Source organism: Cheilinus undulatus, linkage group 2, assembly GCF_018320785.1.
Source record: "Cheilinus undulatus linkage group 2, ASM1832078v1, whole genome shotgun sequence".
Classification (NCBI taxonomy): domain Eukaryota; kingdom Metazoa; phylum Chordata; class Actinopteri; order Labriformes; family Labridae; genus Cheilinus; species Cheilinus undulatus.
The window spans coordinates 50,293,542-50,318,098 of record NC_054866.1 but is presented as its reverse complement, the minus strand read 5'-3'; the positions used below and the strand labels follow the sequence as shown (position 1 = coordinate 50,318,098).

Below are 24,557 nucleotides of genomic sequence, written 5' to 3'. Positions count from 1 at the left end.
TGCCAACACTGATTAGGAGACCTTTTATTGATTTTAGAAATCAATCAGGGTCATATTTTTTTTGACAGAAAAAAAATACAGGAAAACCACTTTAATGTAAAGTGAAATCAAATTCTGCAAAGTAATACTGAGTGAATAAAAATCTGTAAGATAACTGCATATATATTGAAATCCTGACCTAAGTCAACAAAGGTCCAGCCTATTGGTGCTAGTAGTCTCACAATTAGTAACATGGGGATCACTCGAGTGCAGTGAATGTGTCTCAGTGATTGTAGTATAAAGACACCTGTGTCTGGGTGGTACAGTCACTGATTCATCAGGATTCCTGGCTACCATTACACCATGAAGACAAAAGAACACTCCAAGCAATTCAGAGAAAAGGTCATTGAAAAGTATAAGTCAGAAGATGGATAAAAAAAAAAAAAAAACAATTTCCAAGGCACTGAGCATCCCCCAGAGTTCAGTTAAAGCCACCATCACGAAATGGAAGAAATATGGCACATGTGTGAATCTGCCTAGATCACACCGTCCTCATAAAAACTGAGTGAGCGTGCAAGAAGGAGACTAGTGAGAGAGGCCACCAAGACACCTATGACTACTCTGAAGGGGTTCCAAGCTTCAGCAACTGAGATGGGAGAGACTCTGCAGACAACAACTGTTGGCCGGGTTCTTCACCAAAAGGCATAAGACTCCATGGTCAAGTTGGAGAAAGTTCCTTTGTCTGATGAGACCAGAATGGAGTTTTCTGGCCATCAGACAAGATGCCAAACACTGCATATCACCACAAACACACCATCTCCACTGTGAAGCAAGGTGGTGTAAGTATCATGCTGTGGGGAGGCTTCTCAGCAGTCAATCCTGGAGGGCTTGTAAAGGTAGAGGGTGAAATGAATTCAGCAAAATAGAGAAAAGATGTATTTTCCTTCAAGACAATGACCTGAAGCTTACAGCGAAAGCTGCACAGAAATGGTTTAAAGACAACAAGGCGAAGGTTCTGGAGTGGCAAAGCCCAGACATTAGCCCAAAAGGGAATTTGTGGCTGCACTTGAAAAGGGCAGTAGCCATTGTTATCAGCTTCCAGTACAACTATACTCCTGCCTGTAGCTACCACCTCGCTCTCCCCAAATGACACCGATTCTTCCGAAACATTTTCTGTTCGGCATAAACGTCAAAGCTTTGCAAGATGGATGTGCCTGGTGACGGACAAGCAAATCCATCTCCTCTGAAGGATAATCATTCTTACTTTGGAGTAAGAACATGAAGTCCATGAAAATACTAAGTAGCAACCTCCAGAGCTGAAAAATGAAGTCAATGCAGGAGTGAAGAAAAGTTCGACCACCATTGTTTGACTGCAAAAGTCTGCTTCAGACATAAGTGATTAAAGTCACGGAGACTACGTCCATATTAATACAGTCTGAGGGGAAAACAAAACACATAAAGTTAGTTTTTCTGCCTGATTAATGAGGCTAGTTTCCATTAAACTCTGCTGTGTTTTCTCTGATTAGAAATGTCCGCTGGGATGGATTAGATTCTGATGGTGATGATATTTTAATGTCATCACATCCACCTTTTACTGTCCAGGCATCAAATTAAATATCCAATAACTGCAGCAGAAACAAATTTATAAAAATGATGATGAGCATGGCCAGCATTGATGATGGAGGCATTAACAGGATGTCTGTTTGAATGAATGAGCTCCTCCTATTGGTTTAAATAGCACTGAGTGATATTGATTACAGCCCACAGTGAAAGTAAGGAGCTGTCAGTTTTACCCAGTGTGCCTTGTAATGAGCATAACAGTAATGACTGCAGAAATGAAATGACATTTAAATTTAAATGACAATTTCCATGACATGGACTCTCAGTGTGTATTAAGAATCCATTAACATGTCATTCCTGTAAATGACAGTGATTGATGTTAATTGGAAGAGCGATTTTTCCTCCTGGCTTTCCCCCTCCTTCTCATGAAGATCCACTCATCCGATCCAGTTGAGCAGCGTTAAATGGTTTCTCTTCCTGTTGGCAAGAAAGTTGTAAAGGCACAGCACCCCCTATCCTCACCTCTCATACAGGAATAGTGTGATCTGACATCATTCTGTGTTTAAGGCCCATTTGTCTTCTCCTTACTGAAGTTTTATCCAGAAGCAGCTCCGAAGCATTTTCCACCTATTTGTCACTGAGAGCCAAAAATGTGCAGAATGTGGCCAAGGTTTAAAAATACTGATATTACCCTAAGATTGCCCCTACACAAAGTTGTGTTCACAGATTATTTTATCAGAAAATCCCATCAGGCTGAGTGATAAATCTGGGGCTGCGGCCCAGCACTGTGGAGAATCGTCTGTGCTTTACCGAGTGCTTTCTAGTTACCCGTGGAAATGATTGCTTTGCTGAACTATAGCTTCAAATAAATCACTTCAATCTATTATTAAACTTCCTGTGCAGCTGCTCGGAGCCCGGCGGAGGATGATGTGCTTGTTCTCTCTTCTATGAGCAGGGTGCTGTTGAAAAAAGAGCACACAGAGTCTGTTGTATAAGGTGTGGTCGCTGGAAAGAAAAGACCTGCAGGGTAAAGATGATACTGGGGATGGATGATGATCAATTTAAAGGAACCCTGCATAATCAGACAAATTCACCTCATTGGATAGATATTTGTATCTCACATATGTATGTTGAACTAAAAACTCACCAGATATCTGAATTTTGAGTGAGTTATAAACTCACCAGGAAGCCGCCATGTTTTGTTTTCACTGGTAGTATGATGCCACTTGGCCAGACCGCTCCTTGTTGTTCCTATGCCTTAACTGCCTCAGATTGGCAGCCAGTGTTAGAGCTGCATCTTAGAGATGCTGCACATCTCATGCATGGAGAATTTTGACGTCTGAGGTCTTGCCTATTTTTTCCTTGCACCACAAGCGGTTATCGGTCAAACTAGACATCCATGTCAGTAGAATGTCTGAAATCTATTTTTTGACGACCCTGATGAAGGCCACGTCTGTTTAACAAGGCTGTTCCCCAAACTTCTACTATTTATGAAGCTGTCTGTTTCCACACAGCACAAAATGTTACAGGTAAAGACAAACAGTACAAAAACACTCCCAGTTTTCAAAGTAAAAGTCTGCTTTAGCATTTCTTTGGAGAAACTCCCTTCATTTGTACACAATGCTTTTATGTTGAAAATGTCCTGGACAGCAGGGAGACAAAGCCAACACGCAGCAAACTTGCGCCTGATATGAAAACCGTGACAGTGCGTGTCGTAGCAAAACGCGTTGCAGATTCAAACTGCAAAACATGGCTGCCAGTCTGAAACGGCTGGTTAAGGCATTGGAACCGTGAGGAGTGCATTGGCCAAGTGATGTCACACAGCCAGTGCAGACCAAAACATGGTGGCTTCCTGGTGAGTTTATAAACTCAAATTTACTAAATGCAGATGTCTCGTGAGTTTTTTAGTTAAATATACAGTACCGTATTTTCCGCACTATAAGGCGCACCTAAGAGCCTTCAATTTTTTCAAAAGCTGACCATGCGCCTTATAATCCGGTGCGCCTTATATATGGATCAATATTGAGCCGCAACAGGTCTCGCAACTACGGTAAGCAGCCGCCGACTCCATTTTCCCCCGTAGAAGAAGTAGTGCGCGGTGCATGCTGGGATATATAAAACGGCGTTTCATTTCAGTTGAGCTTTACGTGTTTCTTTTGTGTGTTTACAGTTGAACAAGGTTGGTCATATTGTGAATATGGACATTAACGCGTGAACAACATTGAGTTATTATGCTATTGCTTTAGAGTTATTATTTGAGTTATTATTGTTATTGTTATTGCTTTGCACTATTACGAGTGTTACTATATTGTGATTGCACTAACGTTTAATTTACCGTAACAGCATCAGAATGTTTTTTACGTGTTTACTGAATGGAGGAAAAGTTCCCCTCCACTATGTGATATAAATGTTGCACTACATGTTATACCTTGCTGTTGTTAAAAGATAAACTGTGTCACGAAAATACTAATACTTTACCTCGGAGAAAATAATAAAACAGTTGTTTATTCATTTTGGGAGTGAATGGAGTTGTCAGAAAGCTGATTTGTAATCTATTAATAAAGTTTGACTGACCTATCTGACTGTTTTGTTGACATTCCCTTTAGCGCAGCACCGTCTAATGGATGCATAACGTAACCCCAGCCTCTACTGTAGCGCCTTATAATGCGGTGCGCCTTATATATGGAAAAAGTTTTAAAATATGTCATTCATTGAAGGTGCGCCTTATAATGCGGTGCGCCTTATAGTGCGGAAAATACGGTACTTAACAAATTTATTAGACCACCCTAACCCTAACCAAAGTAAGGTTTATGCCACAGCTGCCCTAAATTAACAGTATTGGTAATTACCAAAATCATTTTTTATGTTTCTGCAATGGTTAATACACCAATATGTAGAAGCTCTTCAACCCAAAGATATTTTTAATGCTAAAATATAATTATTATTGTTAGCCATGAATTTTCAAATGTACTGATTTACAAAATACTGAAAAAAATGTAAAGCATATTTTTATTTCTTGATTAATATGTCAAATTATAAAGAGATATTTCCTGCATGTCTCTCCCTGCTCTCTTCCCTGTTTCCGAGTCTTTCCACTGTCCTCCCCTATCCAATAAAGGTACAAAAAGGCCCAAAAATAAATCTTAAAAAAATAAATGAATAAATACAACAAAAAATAATAATAATGATATGTCAAATTATAGTTATTTACTTGTATTCCTGAACAGAAAAATTAGTTAGCTCAAATTTGGGTGAATTCAGTTTGAAATCCCTCATTCCTGTTCAAAATGGTAAAACGTGGAGAGCTCACTGAAAATGATGGAGTCCGCATTAAAGCACTTCATGATGCTGGATGGTCTTTGAGACAAATATGACAGGTGGTCTTATAAATTTGTTAAGCATTGTATATATGAGAGATACAAATACATATCCAGTTATTTGAATTTATCTGATCATGTCCAGTTCCTTTTAACCCCCCCCCCCCCGTCAGAGCCAGAAGCTGGGGTGGAGGTGGGCCATTGCAGAGCCAATGAGAAGACTTGAAATCTCATAGTTTAAGTAGACCACTGAATTGGGACAATGCGAGTCGTGTGATTTAATTAGGATGCCTGTCAGGTGTGAACCGGTAGGCTCAACCATATTCGCGAGCTTCTTTACATTTGATGGCAGTATTAGGGACCTGCAGCAATGATTATATATGCACTGGTTCAGAAATGGGGAATTTACAAGCTGTACATATAGCAGATTTCATGAAATATTTTTTTCCACCCTGGCATTAGGGCTTCTTCATACACAAGTATGATGCATTAAAGGGATATCCTCTTTTTAAATCACCATCTTATATTAGCACCAACAATCATGATTAAATAATGTCATTAATCAGCTTTCCCCAAGCTGTTTTGAGACAGTCAGACAGAGTTTGTTCCCTACTGTGATCTATGATTACTGTGACACTTCTGCTCTAACTGTAGTGGTGTGCTGAGGGCATGCGTGCAGAGAGAGAGGGAGAGAGAGTCAGGATGAGTGAAGCAGAGGGAGAGAAGAGCAGTAGGTGACAATCTCTAGTTTTATTTTAGAGCTTCACATCAGCGACCCTGGTCACAACAAACGGCGATTACATTCTGCAGGCAAAAAGCATGAACACTGTTAAAAAAGTTGTCTTTAAATAGAAATATTGCCCGCTCCTTTGATTTCATGTGTCCCTGTTATTTTGCCCATTTGTTTAAGAAAGAAGTCTTGAATATATTTGACTTTTATGTGAGGATGGATCTGTGAGAAGTTACTTTTCATTTCCGAGACAGGAGCCTATAGAGAGGTAAAACACCAACATAAAAGACGTCTTATATAACATATACACAGCAAATACACAGACACCTTCCTCACCTTCTCCCACCCACTCCTCTTTCTGTTTATAGTTCACTTTAATCTTCGTCCTCTAACTTTTCTTTGTTCTTCTAGCCTGTATGCAGAAGTCTTCTCCATGTTCTCGTCCATGCCTAGTGTCATGTCTGGGAGGCATGTGACCTCGTTGGCAGACACTAATGGGGTTCAGACATACAATAGTAGATTAACATAGTCATTACAGTACATCCATCCTTCTCTATTGTGATGTGGAAGCTGAGGTTTTATCAGCTCTCTGTCTGCAGGCCTGACACCACGTCACTGCTGTGAATGGAAACATGCAGTGTGCATTAATGTCAATGACCTCTATTCAGAAACCTGCAGCTCTGACATCAATACATGTAATCTGCCCTGTGGATGACAGCTATTAGGGAATGGATTCAATTTTGAGGAGCAGCACAAGCAGGAAGCTGTGGCTGGGATGCAGAGTAAGCCAGAGAGGCAGATAGACAGACATGACGAGACTTTCTCTCCTGCTGTCTTAAGCATCTTGTTGGAGATTTGCAGCAAAGCTGCTGCATGTTGTTGCAATATTCCTTGTGATGAGTAACAGTTACATTTCCTTGTTTCATAGTAGGGCACTTAGTGCAATGATAAAGTTAAAGATCATAGGGTCTGAAGGGGGACTCCCACCTGATGGCCCGGGCAAACTGCTGCCTTTTTGCTACCTGTTGATCTGCAAAGTTGACTTGTGGGGGCCGATATTTAGAGTTTAACTTCTTCACTGAGTGCTTATCCTTTCCCCTCAGCCAGCCATGGAAACAGAGAGAAGCTGATTTCTTACCCCATGTCTTCATGGTCAAGAATTACAATCATACTAGGGATCAGGGTGGGAAATTAGCTCCCACCAGCAGCCAAATGCAGGTGTTTTAAGCAGTGTCTGGTGGACTTACCAACTACTGGGGCAGGTCAACAAAAGCAACATAACAGAAGCATTTTGTGGAAGTTCTCTGTTTATTTCGACAAATTTTATAATCAGAACTGAGCAGACTTTCAAGCTCACTGAAACATCTATGTTTGGATAATCTTAAATCAAAGATGAATTCCAGTAGGAGACTGTAGGAATCATGCACACGGTTTTGAATCCACCAGCCACAGTAGGAGGTAGGTGAGAAAGTAAATTTCCAACACTGCTAGGCAAATATGAGATTTGCCTGCTAAATGATAATACCTGGTTCCTTGGTGGTCAGCAACAGAATTACTTGTCGGTGAAACTAAACATCTGATATTTGTCATCCAGGTTCACAGTCATTGTCAAACCCTCTGTCTAAACCAGTGTTCTCTAAGCTTTAGTAACCAAAGATCCGCTATGAGGTGAAGCTAAAGATAAGCTAGATCTATGTGCACAAGTTCACAAAGAAAACAATTTACTTTCTAACTAATATAAATGAATCATACCCACATTTAAGCCGGTTGCTTCAGTCTTCAGTCAAAGAGAGAGTGAAGAGAAGTGAAGGAATGAAACATGATTGTAGAATTTAACTACAACCCTGCTGATGATAGGGTTGACCCTTTAAAACTTACAGGACCGCTGGCGCTCCCATTATGCATATCTATTTTCAACTGTGGGTAGAATTGTAACCAAATGTGATAGAGCAATTCTTTTTGCATATAAAACTGGAGAAGTAACACTAACATATCACACATTCAGTGTGTTCCAGAGAGCTGTTTCCTTCTAGAAATATCCTTCCTTCTTTTGCAAAAATATAGTATAAAGCACACACATCAAAAAACAATATAATATAATATAATATAATTCGGGCTATAATCTTGTTGTTTTCTTGCAGGTCACGAGTCCCATGCTCAAAAGTGTCTGGCACACTTATAGATTTGAATGCACTACAGTGAACGGTTTATTTCTTCGAAAGATGCTGTCTTTTTTGCAAATTAAGCACAATTTCATTTTATTTTCGTTTTTGCCACGATTCACAAAGATGAGTGTATTTCAAAAACGTTATGACCATACTTGAAATACATTTTTTGTGGTTTGAAATGATCTTGTGTAAATTTTTTACAATCACAATTTTGAGGGATACAGCTATGACATCTCTGTATTTAGAAAAATGTGTAAAAAAAAAAAACAAAACTTTTTATTTTTCTTGTGGTCTTTTGCACTTTTGAGCAATTTAATTTGATACTATGGACTTACCACATACACAGTGGCAGCTGGTGCATTTTTCTTCAGGGGGGCTACAACAAAATCCCAGTTTGATATGTTATGTATGTGAGGTACATCAAAAGATGTTACTACACCAAGACTTAAGTTATATTAATATGCCTTTTTTACATCTGCATTTGTTTGGTAGGTAAACAAATATTAAAATAAGAGGGTTATAATAAAGGTAATCAGTAGCCACAAGTAGCTAACTCTTATCGCAGTCAACTTAAATTTTTAACTTATCACACATTATCAACTCAATATATGACAGTTTCATGTTAAAGTGCTAACTGAATGTTTATTTTAAACAGAAACTTTTACAACAGGCATAAGGTGCAAGTAGTCACTGCTTCAATAGTGACTGGTTGAATAAAAATATATATATATACCAAGCCTGAATGCAGCAAAAATGCTTAAACACACGAAACTTTTATTTATTGATTAATTTACTTACTTCTTAATATTAGCCACAGCTTTGTTGCTTCATCCTGATATCTGGCCGGTCAGGTCCAAGCTCTTTAATTCTAAGTTTCTCCTCCGGTGTCTTCTCAAAACGCGTTATTCTTAAACACTCAACTGAGTTTTCTTGTTGCATTTTGCTGTCTTCCTAGCATCTCTTGATGAGCTAAACAACGACCTCAGGCGCAATTTCTGGCAGAAAGCCAGTATTTACCCCGACGGTGCATGACTTCCTCTGTGTGTCTCAAATTATGAAGCGTATCTCTCTCTGCTGCCACCTGTTGGTATTTTGCAAGTGGTTAGTGGTAATCCCTACAGGGCGCAGTCATGTTGCACCCAGAGAGCTCCTATTTCTTGTATTGAAGAGCAGCAAATGCGCACGCTCAGCCTTAGAACGGAAGGCTCTGGGCGCAGGAGCCCTGCGCCCCAGGGAGGAAATGAGTGAACAGGAAGCAAAGGCAAACGCTTAGAACGTTTGTGATCTACTGATTTGTTGCACATTATAGATTTAAATCTCTTAATAAATCATCTTTATACAGTGCATTATGGAGTTTATCTATATTCATATAAATTTATTGATATTTAAAGAAAATGTTTTAAAAATTATTCAATGTCCTCTCTTTGTGGTGAGTCGGGGGGGGGGCGGCGCCCTAGCACCCCCGACTGACCAGCCGTCACTGCACATACATATTATTAAAATGTGGGTTATAAGGGTTGTATCGATGTATAGCCAATTCAAATACTTCAAAAATGGCACTACAGCATGTAAAAATGTAAAGATATGCTCTGGCGGACTTCTTCTATGGTAGGTCATAAAGGGTTACACCCCCATGATTCAACATTTAAAGGCTTGAAGCTACAGTGCTGTGAAAAATATTTTGCCCTTTCTTTTTTCATTTTGTCACATTTAAATGTTTCAGATCATTAAGCAGATTTTAAGATTTAACAAAAATAGCCAGAGTAGTGTAGAAAATGTCGTTTTTAAATGATGATCTAATTTATTGAGGAAAAAAGCATCTAAATCTAAAAGATCTCAAAAAGCAACACATCATGGCGCCATCTAGAGACGAGAAACAATGCCACTGATATCTTTCAGTCTACAAAGGTTTAAAAAGCCATTTCTAAGGCTCTAGGGCTCCAGCTAACAACAGTAAGAGCCATTATCAACAAATGGGGAAAATTTGGACCAGTGGTGTAACTTCCTGGGAGTGGCCAGTCTACTAAAATCACTCCAAGAGCACATTGACAACTCATCCAGGAGGTCCCCAAAGAACCCAGAACAACATCTAAAGACCTGAAGGCCTCACTTGACTCAGTTTGGGGCGACTGGCTTAGTAGATAGAGTCAGTTGTCTTGTAATCAGAAGATTTGAGGGTTCGATCCCCAGTCACGTGTTGGTATGTCCTTGGGCAAGACACTTTACTCCAGTTTGGTCCCACTGCTGCGCCAGTGGTGTGTATGAAATAGATTAGCTAATACTGATGGCCATGTCTCTGCCATCAGTGAATGCATGTGTGAGTGAATGGGTGGGAATGGGTGGGCATGACCTTCAGTGTAAAAGCACTTTGAGTAGTCAGATAACTAGAAAAGCACTATACAAGCTCAAGTCCATTTACCAGTTAAGGTCAGAGGTCATGATTCAACAATAAGAAAGAAACTGAGCAAAAATGGCATCATGGGAGAGTTCCAGGCCAAAACCACTGCGGTAAGCCCAGTGGTGCTAGCACTGCGAACATTGGCCATATTTTGCAGACCGACTTCACATCATTTTCTCACTGCTACTGTGATCCAGACTTCTATACATGGGGCCTATTTTGGGCTCTGTGCCGTGTTTTCTTTACTTTAGACCAGTGGACTAGACATAGCTCTAATTTGCATGTAAACAGATTTGAAATGATTGGCCCAGGACCATGACTAAATGTGTAAACAGCTTTGTTTAACCATTCCAGGGAATAGTTGATGGATAATTGAGGAACATCGTGGTGGATAATAGAAAGTACTGCAGAGACTTCAGCAGCAGGATCGTTCAGGGGAACAGAGCAGCAGAGGAGTTTATTTAGACAAAGAAGAGATGAGCTCAGAATATTAACAGAGTGATAAATATGAAGTGGTCCTTCCTGCTTTGTGTCCTTCAGTCCTCATGCTTCTCTCTGCCTCTGTTTCTCTTCCATTTGATTGCAGCTCGCTGTCACACCGAGGCCTTCCTTTTCCCTCAGCCTTGAGTGTGTTTCTGTGTATGCGTGAAATGCACTTTATGCACAAGTGTCTTTCCATGTGTGCCAGTTTGTGCAGAGATAGCACAATATCCCCACCACCAGGAAGGAAAATGAAACTCCTGATGCCTCACTGCTAAGCTCCTTTTCCTCCTTTCATTTCTTTCTTCTGTTTCTTCTGCTGTTTATGTGAGCTGACATGATTCAACTGTGCTTCTGCTTGTTATTGTGAATATTAATGTTTGACTGACAGTGCCGAAGACAGGCAGAGTTAATGAGACATAGTTTCTCTCTATAATCATTCTCAGCTTGTTTCATGTCAGCTTTGTATGAATTTAAATTTTTTTTCTACTTTTGTAGAGAAATTTGTTTTTTTAAGTGAGCATCAAAGCTCACTTGAAGGTTTTTTTTTTTTTATCTCTGTATATGTAACTCTAAGATCATATATTTCTGTACTAATGCTTTCTGCAGCTTTCTGTCAGCTATGAGAGATGGCTCTGGAACAGGCAGATTACTCCGCTATTTACAGTCAGTTTCAGATTACTTCAGTTGTTCTGAGTCTCTAAAGCAGTGTTACTCAACATGTGGCTCAAGAGCCACATGTGGCTCTTAAGTGAGGATTTGTGGTTCTTTTATGTCTAAATTTGAAATATAATTCCCCCAAAAACCTTTAAAAGGGAAGCTTTGACTTCAGAAATATCCATTGCAATTTGTTTCCCAGACAGTAGACTTTCATTGTCAAAATTAATTGTCAACCTTTTATTTTTTTGTTTGTATATTTTCATTGCCCTTATTTTTCAATTTTGGTCACTTTTCCCTTTTTTGCCTCTTTTTGCCCATTTAAGGTGCGTCTTGCCATGACATGTCACTTTTCCCATTTTCCACCACCTTTTTGCAAAGTTTAGTTATTATTCACTTGTTTTCCCACCTTTTTGCTGCTTTTTGTCAATTTTTGTTATTTTTACTCTTGTTCCCCCGCCTTTTTGCTACTTGATGCAAAATTTTATTACTTTCCACTCATTTTCCACCACCTTTTTGCTGCTTTTTGCAAATTTTAGTCACTTTTCACTCCTTTCCCCCAGATTTTTGCTGTTTTTTGCCCATTTTAGTTACTTTTCACCCATTTTTCCCACCTTTTCACTGCTTTCTGCCAATTTTTGCATTTTTCACTCAATTTCCCCCACCTTTTTGCTGCTTTTTGCCAATTTTAGCTAGATTTCAATCATGTTCCCCCATGTTTTTGCTGCTTTTTGCCAATTTTAGTTATTTCTCACTCAATTTCCCCAACCTTTTTGCCAGTTTAGTTATTTTTTACCCCCCCCCCACACACACACACTTTTTGCTGCTTTTGCCAATTTTAGTCACTTTTCACTTGTTTTCTTTCCACATTTTCGCTGATATTTTACCATCATTGCCACCTGCAAGCCATTTTTTTTGGTCACATCTCACCCATTTCTGTCACTTTTTCTCCACATTTTTGTCACTTTTCACCCAGTCGCTGCCATTTTCTGCCTATTTACCCTGTTCACTCATTTTCTGGCTACTTTTTTTGCAGCTTTTTTTTTTTACTTATTTTACCAGCTTCAACTTATTTTTATTGCCACTTTCACCCACTTTTCACCACTTAGATTGTGGCTCTTGCAAAGGCATCTTCAACAATTTGGCTCTTTGGTTGAACAGGGTTGAATAACACCGCTCTAAAGTAAAATAATTCATACGATAGCGATCCCACCCAGCCTATCAGTTTGGTCCAAACTACAGAGCACCTTAATGCTGGACTGAGAGAAATACAGAGTTCCTGATGTGCACCTGTGCTTCAGTCCACACAAGAAAGTTTTAAATCTACATGTTAAACTTTGTGATATCTACAGCTCAAAACCTTCTTAGGAGCTATGAATGTTCTCTGCTTAAAGTCTGCTGCTCTCTGCTAAGATGCTTTAGGGCTCTGTACCAGATTATCATGAAAAAGTTCATTTCTTCAATTATTCAAACAATGAAACTCCCATATATTTGAGATTTATCACACAAAAACAGAAATATTCTAATACATTTTATTATTACAGCTTGCGGCTCATGAAAATCAAAAATGCACCCTCTAAAATAATCTTACTCTGTGTAAAAGTCTAATATTTTGTCAGAGCCTTCATTGTCTCACTCTGGTTCAGTTCACACAACCACAATCATGGGGAACATTTTCAGCACATTCCAATAGTCAACCAACACAATTGCTCAAGTCAAACACCTTGAAATATTCGACTTTAAGCAATCCTGGTGCTATGCTAGTTTGTCTTCTTCTCATGGTGAATCACATCAGACCAAAAGCAGGTAGACCAGAGGTTAATAATGAGTCAGATGAATTCTCTGTTGACATTTATTGTTCATAATGCATGTCTGAAATGAATAAAGATGGGGATGTGCTTGTTTGTGTGTTCAGAAGTCAGTGTTCACCCGAGAGTCATACAACTCAATCAGTATGTAAATTAACATGTCAGCTCAATCACACATTTCATTATCTTCTCATATACGGAAGCAGGACGTGTCACTGCATCTGTGTCCTCTCTGTTAAACAGACATCTGATCATGTGTGGTTACACATGTGCCTACAGTCATGTATTATTGAACATATCACACATGCATACAGAATGAGCAGGAAATGAGAGACAATATCAGATTTTAAAAAAAGAGATGAGTGACTGGAGATATAGAAGATGGTTATGTGGAGAGACGGAGGGATAAATTATCCTAAGAGGACAGAAATGAAGGAACAGAAACAAACAAAGGACAAAATGATCAGGGCAGGATTCAGAAGAGAGATGTGTTGTGCATCAGAGGAGAGATCTGACAAGAAACAGATGAAAGATTTTGGGAGAAGATTGTGAGAGAGATGGGGACGATGGGAGGATTCAGGCAGAAAGATTAGAGGAGGGATGGAGAAAGGGAGCAATGCAATTGAAATGAGAAGAGCTTTTAGTGGAGGAGAGAGTGATAAAAGGACAGGGGAGAGGGCGACACAGATTGGAGAAGTGCTTGTAGTCTGAAAAAGAGTTGCTTTGCATTTCTCTCACGCTGCGCTGGTCTGACTAAACAAATTAAATCTGTTCTCGGAGCAGCAGCAGCGTTCCTCCGAGACGCTGCAGAACACTGCACAGAAAGTCTGCTGCAAACACTCAGAAGATGCTCCGATAAAAGTCAACCAATCAGAAGCTACCAGAATACTTAGTTTTGGTCATGTGACTGTTAATCTGGTGGATTACATTAGTGTTACGCTGATGCAGCGTTGACTTGAATATCATCTGTTTGCACTTACACTATCTGATTTTACACAAAGCTACTTGAACACAATCTGTCATTTTACAAATCCCTGAATGACTGCAGAGCTCAATTATACAGCTGATTCTATGTAATAGAGGTAGGCACATGTAAAATAAGTGACTGCATAAATATTCACCCTCCTTCAAGTCAGTATTTAGTAGAGTCTCCTTTGGCTGCAATCACAGCTCTGAGTCTATGTGAATAGGTCACAATCTGCCTCAAATATCTGGACAATTGTACTCCATTCTTCTTTGCAAAACTGCTCAAGCTCTGCCAGATTGCATGGGGATTGGGTCTGAACAGCCCTTTTCAAGTCCAGCTATGAATTTTCTGTTGGATTGAGGTCAGGGCTTTGACTCGCCCACTCAATAACATTCACCTTGTCTTTAAACCAGATCTGCGTAGCTTTCTCTGTATGCTTCAGGTCATTGTCTTGTTGGAGAACTAATCTCCTAAGCAATATGTTTGTCCTCCATGATTTTCTTATATTTTGCTGCCTTTATTTCAATTTCTACCTTACAAGCCTTCCAGGGCCGGCTGCCAAGAAGCATCACCACAGCATGATGCTGCCACCGCTGCACTTCACAGTGAAGAGGTGTTTATGGTGATGTGCAGTGTTTGGCGTCTTGTCCGATAGCCAAAGAACTTTCTTCCACTTGACCATGGAGTCTCCCACATGCCTTTTGGTGACCTCTAGTCCAAATGTAATCTGAGTTCTCTTCAACAGTGGCTTTCTCTTTGCCACTCTCCCATAAAGCTTTGACTGGTGAAGAACCGGGCCAACAGTTGTTGTCTGCAGAGTCTCTCCCATCTCAGCTGCTGAAGCTTGGAACTCCTTCAGAGTAGTCATAGGTGTCTTGGTGGCCTCTCTCTCTAGTCTCCTTCTTGCACGCTCACTCAGTTTGTGAGGACAGCCTGATCTAGGCAGATTCACCCATGTGCCATATTCCTTCCATTTTGTGATGATGGATTTAACTGAACTCTTGGGCAGTGGTTCCCAAACAGGGCCATGGGCCTGCCCGGGGGGGGCGCAGGATTATAACAGGGGGGCACAGCAAGGCCAGGCTAAGCAGCACCAGCTAATGACTTCTGTAGAAGAGGAAACGTTTATAGAAGTCTCCACAGATCCAACGATATTATTGCAGTTAAAGTCCAAGACATTGCCTGCATTTTCGATTGGAGTGGAAAAGAAATAGTAGTAGCTAGACATGAGAGCCACACTTTTTTTTTCTTTTGCATTGCCTACCTGTGTACGGGAGGTTGCAGAAGGCAGTTACCTCTACAATAAAAAGATCAAATCATAGCTGGACATTGAAAAAGAACTGAGAGTGCCAGTCTCAGAGCTGCATCCAAGACGCAAAAAGATCTGAAGTACCAAATAAGCCCACAGTTGTCACTGAAATTATTGCAGGACTGGATGTATAAATATTAAAGCTGTTCATTTAGTTTTTTTTTCAGGGAATTGTCCATCTTCAGAGAGTCAAATCTTTAAAACTCAAAATTTTTAGATTTGATGTGGTGGTAAATTCTAAAAAAAAAAAAAAAAAAAAAAAAAATTTTTTTTTTTTTGCAAAAATTGTAAAAAACGGTGTATTTGTCATAAATGTATATATTTTTATGTGGATACATATGGTGACAGGTCGGGGGGGGGGGGGGGGCTTGAAAATATTTTCATCTGCCAAAGGGGGGCCTGATAGTAAAAGTTTGGGAACCACTGCTCCAGGGGATGCTCAGAGCCTTGGAAATGTTTTTGTATCCATCCTCTGACTTACACTTTTCAATGACCTTTTCTCTGAGTTGCTTGGAGTGTTCTTTTGTCTTCATGGCGTAATGGTAGCCAGGAATACTGATGAACCAGTGACTGGACCTTCCAGACACAGATGATTTCACTTTGACGTTAAACAGGGTTTTTTTTATATTTCTTTACCAAAAAGTCAAAATATATTGACCGTGATTGATTTATAAAATCAATATAAGTGTAAAACATCCATCAGGTTGAATACTTTTATACAGGCAATCATAAATGTGCTTACTCCTGTGCAGTCTTTACTGCCTGTTGTAACAGTGTGGGTCTGTCTTTTTGGTTAAGGATGTTTCTAGGAAGTTAGAAGCGATGCAGCTCACCAAAAGTAGACAATCACAAGTCCAAGTTTTTGACACAGTTTGACACTTAAACTACACAGCAGCTGTAAAAAGCTCAGTTTTATAGCCACTATTTATCAGAACAAAACAGTAGTCAAGCTCTTACATTGTCTCATTAAGGTTGATTTATGCTCAAATCAAGAAATGCAGCTTCTCACATTTACAGACTGTTCTTCATTTTTGTGCATTTTCTGACCTTTATTTGGAGTTTTTCCCCCAGAGACCACAAATCTGCAGAGACAGACTCTCAGACAAAGGTCAAGAAGACTGAGAGTTTCATAGAGATGTTTTATTTTTGTATTGTGAAACATTTGATTCACTTTCAGTCTGACTGAAGATCTCTGGTTTGAAATATTCTCCTGTAATTGGCAGACTTGTGGATTCCAGCTGCTGTTTCCTGTGCCAGTATTCCCGTCATGTGCAAACTCCTCATTTAGCCATTGACATCTGAGTGCAGTCTCAGCTGGAGTTCCCATCATTTCCACTGAATTTTTCCTATTCGCTTCCATCTCTGCCATTACTCCCTCACATTTAGCTCGTATGCTGCCCTCCGCCCGCTTCTGAGGACATGTGCAGACTTCCCGTTGTGTTTTTCCGCGCAGCAGATGAGGCACAGTTTGAATATTTCAGCACCGTAAATAAAAGAGCGTGACTGTTTTTCCGCTGTTATTTGCAATCGACCTTCCTCCAGTCACTCGGTATCTAACTCAGAGGAACTTTTTTAGAAAGTGTGTGCATGTGATGGGGCGTGCACGCTTAAATGAGTGTGTTTCTGTGCCATCCTTTCTGCATATGCCATGTGCGGCTCTGTGTGTTTTATTTTTCACCTTGTTTGAATTTATCAAGCGCTCCTGAATGGAGAGAAATCAATATCAATGTAAATGTATCCCTTTATTGCCTTGGCTGCAGAAGCAGGTTTACTCTCATTTTCATGCACAGAAACGTCGATGGAATTTATGAAGTGAGACGGACAACCCACATGGAGAATAATTTGTGTTCTCTAATGTTCCTTTCAGTTTGTAATCATGGCAGCGCTGTGAGCGTTATTGATGATCTAACCACTGTTTATGTTAACAGGATGACTGAGTCAGCAGAAAATAACACACAAGCCTCACCAAACAAACTTGAATTCACCCTCCCTGCTGTCTCTGCAAATGCCATCCTCTGCTCTGCTCTCCTGTCATGAAGCAGTTTTTATTTTGGTGTAAAAATGTCCCAGAAAGCATAAAGGAATGATTTGTGTCTGAAAGCTGCATAAAGTGTGCTAAAGCGTAAAAACAGAAGCAGCATTCACTGTAAGTTCACATTTTCTGCAGCTGTTACATCATGCTGTGTCACTGTGAGGAATAATCTTTGTTTTTAGTCACACAGCAGTGTTAGCGGGGGGAGATGACTATCTTTGCAAATCTTCACAGGCGCTGGAGTCTTTTTTTAGCCTCTATGGCATTTTAAAGGGACTTTACTTTCCCTTTAATTTTCTTTCACTGAGGGTCAGATAGAGAAAAATTAAAGGACAACAGGGCCACTTTGGCTTAACCTTGCAGAGCTGATGGACTGGCCTGATTTCATGTCTGTTATCAGGCTGATCCATCTTGCAAAGCTCCAGTCTGAAATGATGGTGCCAGATCTGAGGACAGAGGGACCAACCGGCGTCATAAGAAGAGAAGGAGGCAATAGCAAGGGGCACGGTTTAGTTGTACTGAACTCTGATGACAGCTCCTGCAGCTGGTGTGATGATCAGCTCATACATAGAATAGTGACAGTTTTTTTTAAACCTAGACAACATTTCTTTATTAAGAGAAGAGCAAAGAACTGCTCTGAAAGCTGTTCTGGGCAGAATAGATGAACAGTAAGTCTCAGTAAGGCTCACACATCTGGACACTGCAATTTCACTCAATTCTTATTTGCAAGACCATGCAAACTGTCAGGTTTTAAGTTGAGACACAATTTCTCTGTTGGCTTTGACTTGGCTACTCCAGAAAATTCACCTTGTTGTCTTTAAACCATTTCTGTGTAGCTTTCTCTGTACGCTTCAGGTCATTGTCTTGGTGAAAAATAAATCTTCTCCCACATTGTCACTCTCTTGCAGACTGAATAAGATTATGCTCCATGGTTTCTCCTACATTTTGCTCCATACATTTTACCCTCTACCTTTACAAGCCTTCTAGTGCCAACTGCCAAGAAGCATCCCCACAGCATGATGGTGCCACCACCGTGCTTTACAGTAGGCATAGTGTGTTTTTTGGTGATGTGCAGTTTTTTGTGGTCTGCCAAGGTAATATCTTGTCTGATGGCCAGAAAGGACAGATAAGTTTCTTCCACTTGACCATGGAGTCTCCCACATGCCTTTTGGTGGACTCTAGTCCAAATGTAATCTGAGTTCTCTTCAACAGTGGCTTTCTCTTTGCCACTCTTCCATAAAGCTTTGACTGGTGAAGAACCCGGCTAACAGATGTTGTCTGCAGAGTCTCTCCCATCTCAGCTGCTGAAATTTGGAACTCCCTCAGAGTAGTCATAGGTGTCTTGGTGGCCTCTCTCATTAGTCTCCTTCTTGCACGCTCACTCAGTTTGTGAGGACGGCCTGATCTAGGCAGATTCACACATGAGCCATATTCATTCCATTTTGTGATGATGGATTTACCGGAACTCTGGGGGATGTTCAGAGCCTTGGAAATGTTTTTGCATCCATCCTCTGACTTAGACTTCTTAATAACCTTTTCTCTGAGTTCCTTGGAGTGATCTTTTGTCTTCATGGTGTAATGGTAGCCAGGAATACTGAACACTGATGAACCAGTGACTGGATCTTCCAGACATGGGTGTCTGTATACTACAATCACTGAGACACATTCACTCCACTGTGAAAACAGTCTGGGGTGGCTTTTATGACAGGGCTTACATGGTGGTTAATGCCTTAATTGAGAGGACACTGGTTAGATTAGGAAATCAAGAGCATCTCATTGTACAAGTAGAATCATCGTTTTTGTAAGTGGAGCCTGGTGACTTGGAACAGTGCATTATGAGGGCTGAAGCTCTATCTTGCCTTTAAGATATAAACTTTGGTAAAGAGTTAAAAGTTTTAAAGATGCTTAAAGATAGCTCTGTGGGAAGTTTGTGAATTCATCCACATACTTCTTTAACTTAGCTGTGATGTCTCTTTTTTCTGTGTTGCAGCAGAAGTGAAGCCATGGACGTCGCCTCCTCGCTGCTCTGCCCTCTCCTCCTCCTCCTCTTCGTTCTCCTGTCCTCCCTCCCCTCCTGCTCCTCCTCCATGCTGTGCCCGAAGCGATGCACCTGCCAGAACCTGCTGCCGTCCTACACGGTGCTGTGCGCCAAGACGGGCCTCCTCTTCGTCCCACCCAACATCGACCGGCAGACGGCCGAGCTGCGGCTGATGGACAACTTCATCACAACACTGAGGCACCGCGACTTCGCCAACATGTCCAGCCTGGTCAGTCATTATGACTTTAACCTGAATACTCTGTAGTTGACCTTTGATTTTATTCTTCTGTGGTTCCCAGAAACAATCAATCTGGTTTTAACTTGTTTGACTGAAGCCCCAGATCACTTACATAAAACATAACAGAAGCTAAATGGTGTTCATCTATTCATAACTGTGATTATGGTGCTTAGCTGAGCTCTTACAAAACTTGGCCTTCTGCATTCATGACTCAGCGTCATCATCGTGACTTGCACTTGCATTTCAACAAACCAGTCATAACAAAGAAAATCAGTCAGTCACAGATGAATCACGACCCTGAACCAACTGGCTGACAGACTTAATTCATTTTAACAGATATTTCACGGACAGTTTAGGCTTTTATCAAATAAACACATCAATTATGCTTTAGGCCATGAAACTAAAAGAAGCCGAGGCCTGAACTGATCAGAAACATCAAGTTTCAAGGAAAAATGAAGGAGCTTTGACCACCAGTGAGAGTGAATCCATCATCTGTGTCAGCCTTACATTTACTGTGGGAGAACCAAGTCTGATTAAGAGAATTTTACAATCGTTCCCACAGTCTGTAAGCTGTAACCATGTTTTTCCTACAGCATGACCATACCAGAGTTTCACTGTGTGAATTTTTCACTAGGTGTTTTCTAACCATAGCCCATTTTTGGGCAAATGAGATGGCTTCAACACGGCTTGACTTTTTACATTTTGGTTTGCATGTTAACGCCTTAGACACATATCTTACACACAGAGAATCTAGAGAGTAGAGGGCTTGCCTGCTTTTTTCCATGACTTGGAAGGACACATGCCTCTCTACATCTGACATTTTTGGGCAACAACCAAGCCATGAGGTTAAAGGAACTGCCTGCAGAGCTCAGAGACAGGATTGTTGTAAGAAGCAGATCTGAGGAAGGCTATGAAGAAATTGCTTGCTGCAAATTAATTCATTCTCAAATGCAAGAAGTTCGGTACAACAAGGGTTCTTCCAAGATCTGGTCACCCAGATGGCTCTTGTAAGAGGGGTGACCAAGAACCTGATGGTACCTCTGACTGAGCTCCAGAGATCCTGCTTAGAGATGGGACAAAGTTCTAGAAGGACAACCATCACTGCAGTCCTCTGACGATCTGGGGAATCATGGCAGAGTGGCTAGATGGAAGCCTCTCCATGTGCATAAAAGCACCTGAAGGACTCTCTGACTTTGAGAAACAACAGACCCAGTACCATCCCAACAGTGAAGCATAGGGTTGGCAGCATCATGCTGTGGGGGTGTTTTTCAGCAGCAGGGACTGAGAGACTGAGAGTCAGGGTTGAGGGAAAGCTGAATGGAGCAAAGTACAGAGATACCCTCAGTGAAAACATGCTCTGCAGGACTCAGGACCTCAAACTGGGCCAGTGTTAATTTTGGCAGCTATTTTAGTCTTAGTTTCAGTCTTTAAATGAAATGTCTTTAAGTTTTAGTCACATTTTAGTCATTTCTATCCTTTTTAGTTTTAGTCTAGTTTTAGTCCATAAAAAGTCCTCACATTTTAGTCTTTACTTTAGTCCAAGCATTTATTTTCCTCCCTAAATCTGGTACCAAATCATGGTAGTGTGTTCTCTGCACTCTGCCAAACCTGGGGTTCCCGCTTTCCACAGCTGAGAGGCAGAATAGATACAGATTATTGTTTTTTTTGTTTGTTTGTTTTGTTTTGTTTTGTTTTTGTTTTTGTTTGTTTTGTTGTTTTTTTTTACAGATTTACCCTAAGTGAAGAAATATCAGGAAACTAGATTAAATTTTAGTCTAGTTTTAGTCATCTTGACAAAAACTAAACTTACTGTTAGTCAGTTTTCATCACATTTTGGTCATTTCTATCCTTTTGTCATAGAAAAAAGGCTGTCAACAAATAGTTTTAGTCATAGCTTTTGTTGACAAAATTAACACTGGACTGGACCTAAGGTTGACCTTCCACACTGACAATGACCCAAAGCACACAGCCAAGACAACACAGGAGTTGCTTAGGGACAACTCTGTGAAAGTTCAGAGTTATGACTAAAACCATATCGAATATTTCTGGAGAGACTGAAAAATTGCTGTCCACCAATCCAGGTGTGCAAAGCTTGTTGAGTCATCTTTTCACTGAAAGCTAACCCAGAAATGAGCATTATTGTAAAGTCACTGTTTGTCCTCCTCTGGAAATGTAACTTAAAGCTTCCATGAAACAAGGAAGCAAGCTTATTTTTTTAGTTAACTCAGGAAATGCTTTTGATTTGTGTGCCCTACAGCGGAGTGGGTAAAAGTTGTCACAAAGTTAAAATAAGACAGCCCAGGCGCTGTGATTGGTCAGATTTACAGTCATTTGAAAATGTCCTAGACATACCCAGGCTGTCTGAATTCTGTAGCGCGTACACCAATCACAGAGCTGGAAGATTATTCCGTCTGACAACAGCAGAAATGAAAATATATGATAGGGAGAAAAGCACAACTCTGTCATTTAACTCTTTACATGCTGACACAGTCTGAAAAGATTCAGTATAAAAGGGAGTATTTTCTCATATGTTTAGATGCAGATTGTTAAATTATGAAATTACAAAATAAAAGTTTTAAAATACTATTTTTCAAAATACTTAGATGCTCTCAGTTGGCCTAGAGGGTCCCTATCTGCTCTTTCCTAAACACCACATTCACTGTGGTTGCATCGATGACACCGTCACCAATTAGCCCGCTGTAAGCGTGAAAGGAAGTGGCGAGGCTTTAACACTCACATCATGAATAGTAAAACCCCAACATCATGACATTTAAAGCCAAACTGAGACGCTCATCCCAGCGTGACACTTCTTCAGTGTTTGATGAATACGTTTCCTCTCCTGTGTGATCACAACAGCACAGATGATGTTTGCTCACACAAGGCAACGTGGGAAATGAGCTTTTAATCATTGGGAGACGAGCGTTTCAGAGTGGCACAGATGTTCCCGGTGATCACCGTGATTTTCCAAAATAGTTTCACGAATGTGCGTGGGTTGAACGACCTTTTCCAGAGTTTTTGTAAGAAGATCTTTCTTCAGCTTTCACTCACGATGATCCATGTACGATGGAAAGATTCAGCAGCACAAACTCCTGGTGAGGCAGTGTGTTCTCTATGGACCAGGATAAATTATTTAAGACAGAAGAGAGAGTCTGTTTCGAAGCTTCAGTTATCAAAGGTAGATGTTTGCCTTTTCAGATGATCAGCAATAACTCCTTTCATTTTCTTCTTTTTATTTTGTTGGTTTTGTAGTGTCATTCATTTATCTATCCATGTGGCCTAAATGCTGCCATGCCAGTGATAAAGTGATCCTAAAGGATATGGATTTATCCCCATCTTCTCAAGCTCGGTCAGATTATCAATAGGGTTCAAGTCAGAGCTCTGGCTGGGCCCCTCTAGGAGCTTCACAGAGTTTTCCTTAAGCCACTCCTGGGTTGTCTTGGCTGTGTGATTAAGGTCATTGTCATGTCGGAAAATTAATTTGGTTCAGTCTGAGGTCCTAAGAGTGGCAGAACAGGTTTCTATTGAGGAAATCTCTGTGATTTCACTCAGCCCTGACCAGTCTCCCTGTCCCTGCTGCTGAAAAACATCCCCACAGCATGATGCTGCCACCACCATGCTTCACTGTTGGGATGTCATTGGGCAGGTGATGAGTGGTGCCTAGTTTCCTCCAGATATGATGATTGGAACTGAGGTCAAACAGTTCAATCTTGGTTTTAACAGAACAGATAATCTTGTTTCTCATAGTCTAAGAGTCCGTCAGGTGCTCTTAGGGGGCTTTCGTGTTTTACACTGAAGCGGACTTCCATCTAACCACTCTGCCATAAAGCCCGGATCAGTGGAGGGTTGTAGTGAATGATGGTTGTCCTTCTAGAACTTTGTCCCATCTCCACCCAGGATCTCTGGAGCTCAGTCAGAGTGACCATCTTGTTCTAAGGGTAAAGCCCTTACCCCCTGATTTGTTTCATTTGAGAATTATGGAGGCCACTGTGTTCTTGTGGGCCTTCAGTACAGCAAAAAAAAAACAAAAAAAAAAAACATTTGTAGTCTTCCCCAGATCTGAACATTGCAACCACCCTGTTTCTGGGCTCTGCAGGCAGTTCTTTGACCTCATGGCTTGGTTTTTGCTCTGATATCACCGTCAGCTGTGAGGCCTTCTATAGAGAGGTGTGTGCCTTTCCAAACCATGTCTAATCAATTTAATTTACCACAGGTGGACTCCAATTAGGGTGTAGAACAACTCTGCAAAAATGTGTGGAAATGGGAGGACCCTGAGCTAAATTTAAAATGTTGTTGTGAAGAGTCTGAATACTTCTGTCTATGTGATATTTCAGTTTTTTTCTCTTGTTAATTAGCATGTCACTTTTGTTGTAGGGCTGGGACGGGACAGATATTGTGCTGTCAGATGCAAAACCTCAGTAAACGCAGTAAAATCTCTATTACCTGCAGGGTGATAGTCTTGAGCTAGCCGTGACCATTTCTGAACAGGATAGAAAGAGAGTTACCTTGAAGCATGATATAATAAATGAGGAAAGGATTATGGGACATGAGTAATTTTGTTATTCTCAGAGATTCAGACTAGAAAAGTGGACTCATTATTCTAAGAGAATCATGTAAAGTTTTCTTCTCACTAATGTTATTTTCTGCACCTTTCTGCAGATCCACTTGACACTGAGCAGAAACACCATCAGTCAGATCCGACCGTACGCCTTCGCTGACCTCCAGGATCTCCACGCACTCCACTTGGATGCCAACCGCCTCACCACACTGGACGACTCCCACTTTCAGGGGCTGGTGAACCTCAGACACCTCATCCTGGCCAACAACCAGCTGCACAGCATCTCAGAGGGAGCCTTCCAGGTAACAGACACCTTTACAT

At 40.7% G+C, this 24,557-nt stretch overlaps 1 protein-coding gene across 1 annotated transcript in view; it reads left to right on the top strand.

The window, feature by feature from the left end:
* Nucleotides 1-24,557, top strand: part of si:cabz01090165.1 (uncharacterized protein LOC100333421 homolog) — a 302,244-nt gene that overhangs the window by 174,485 nt on the left and 103,202 nt on the right. Inside the window, exons 4-5 of the mRNA XM_041809037.1 lie at nucleotides 19,399-19,672; nucleotides 24,338-24,538. Of these exons, the coding sequence (XP_041664971.1) occupies nucleotides 19,409-19,672; nucleotides 24,338-24,538 (465 nt within the window). The 5' untranslated portion in view covers nucleotides 19,399-19,408. The remainder of the gene's footprint in view (nucleotides 1-19,398; nucleotides 19,673-24,337; nucleotides 24,539-24,557) is intronic.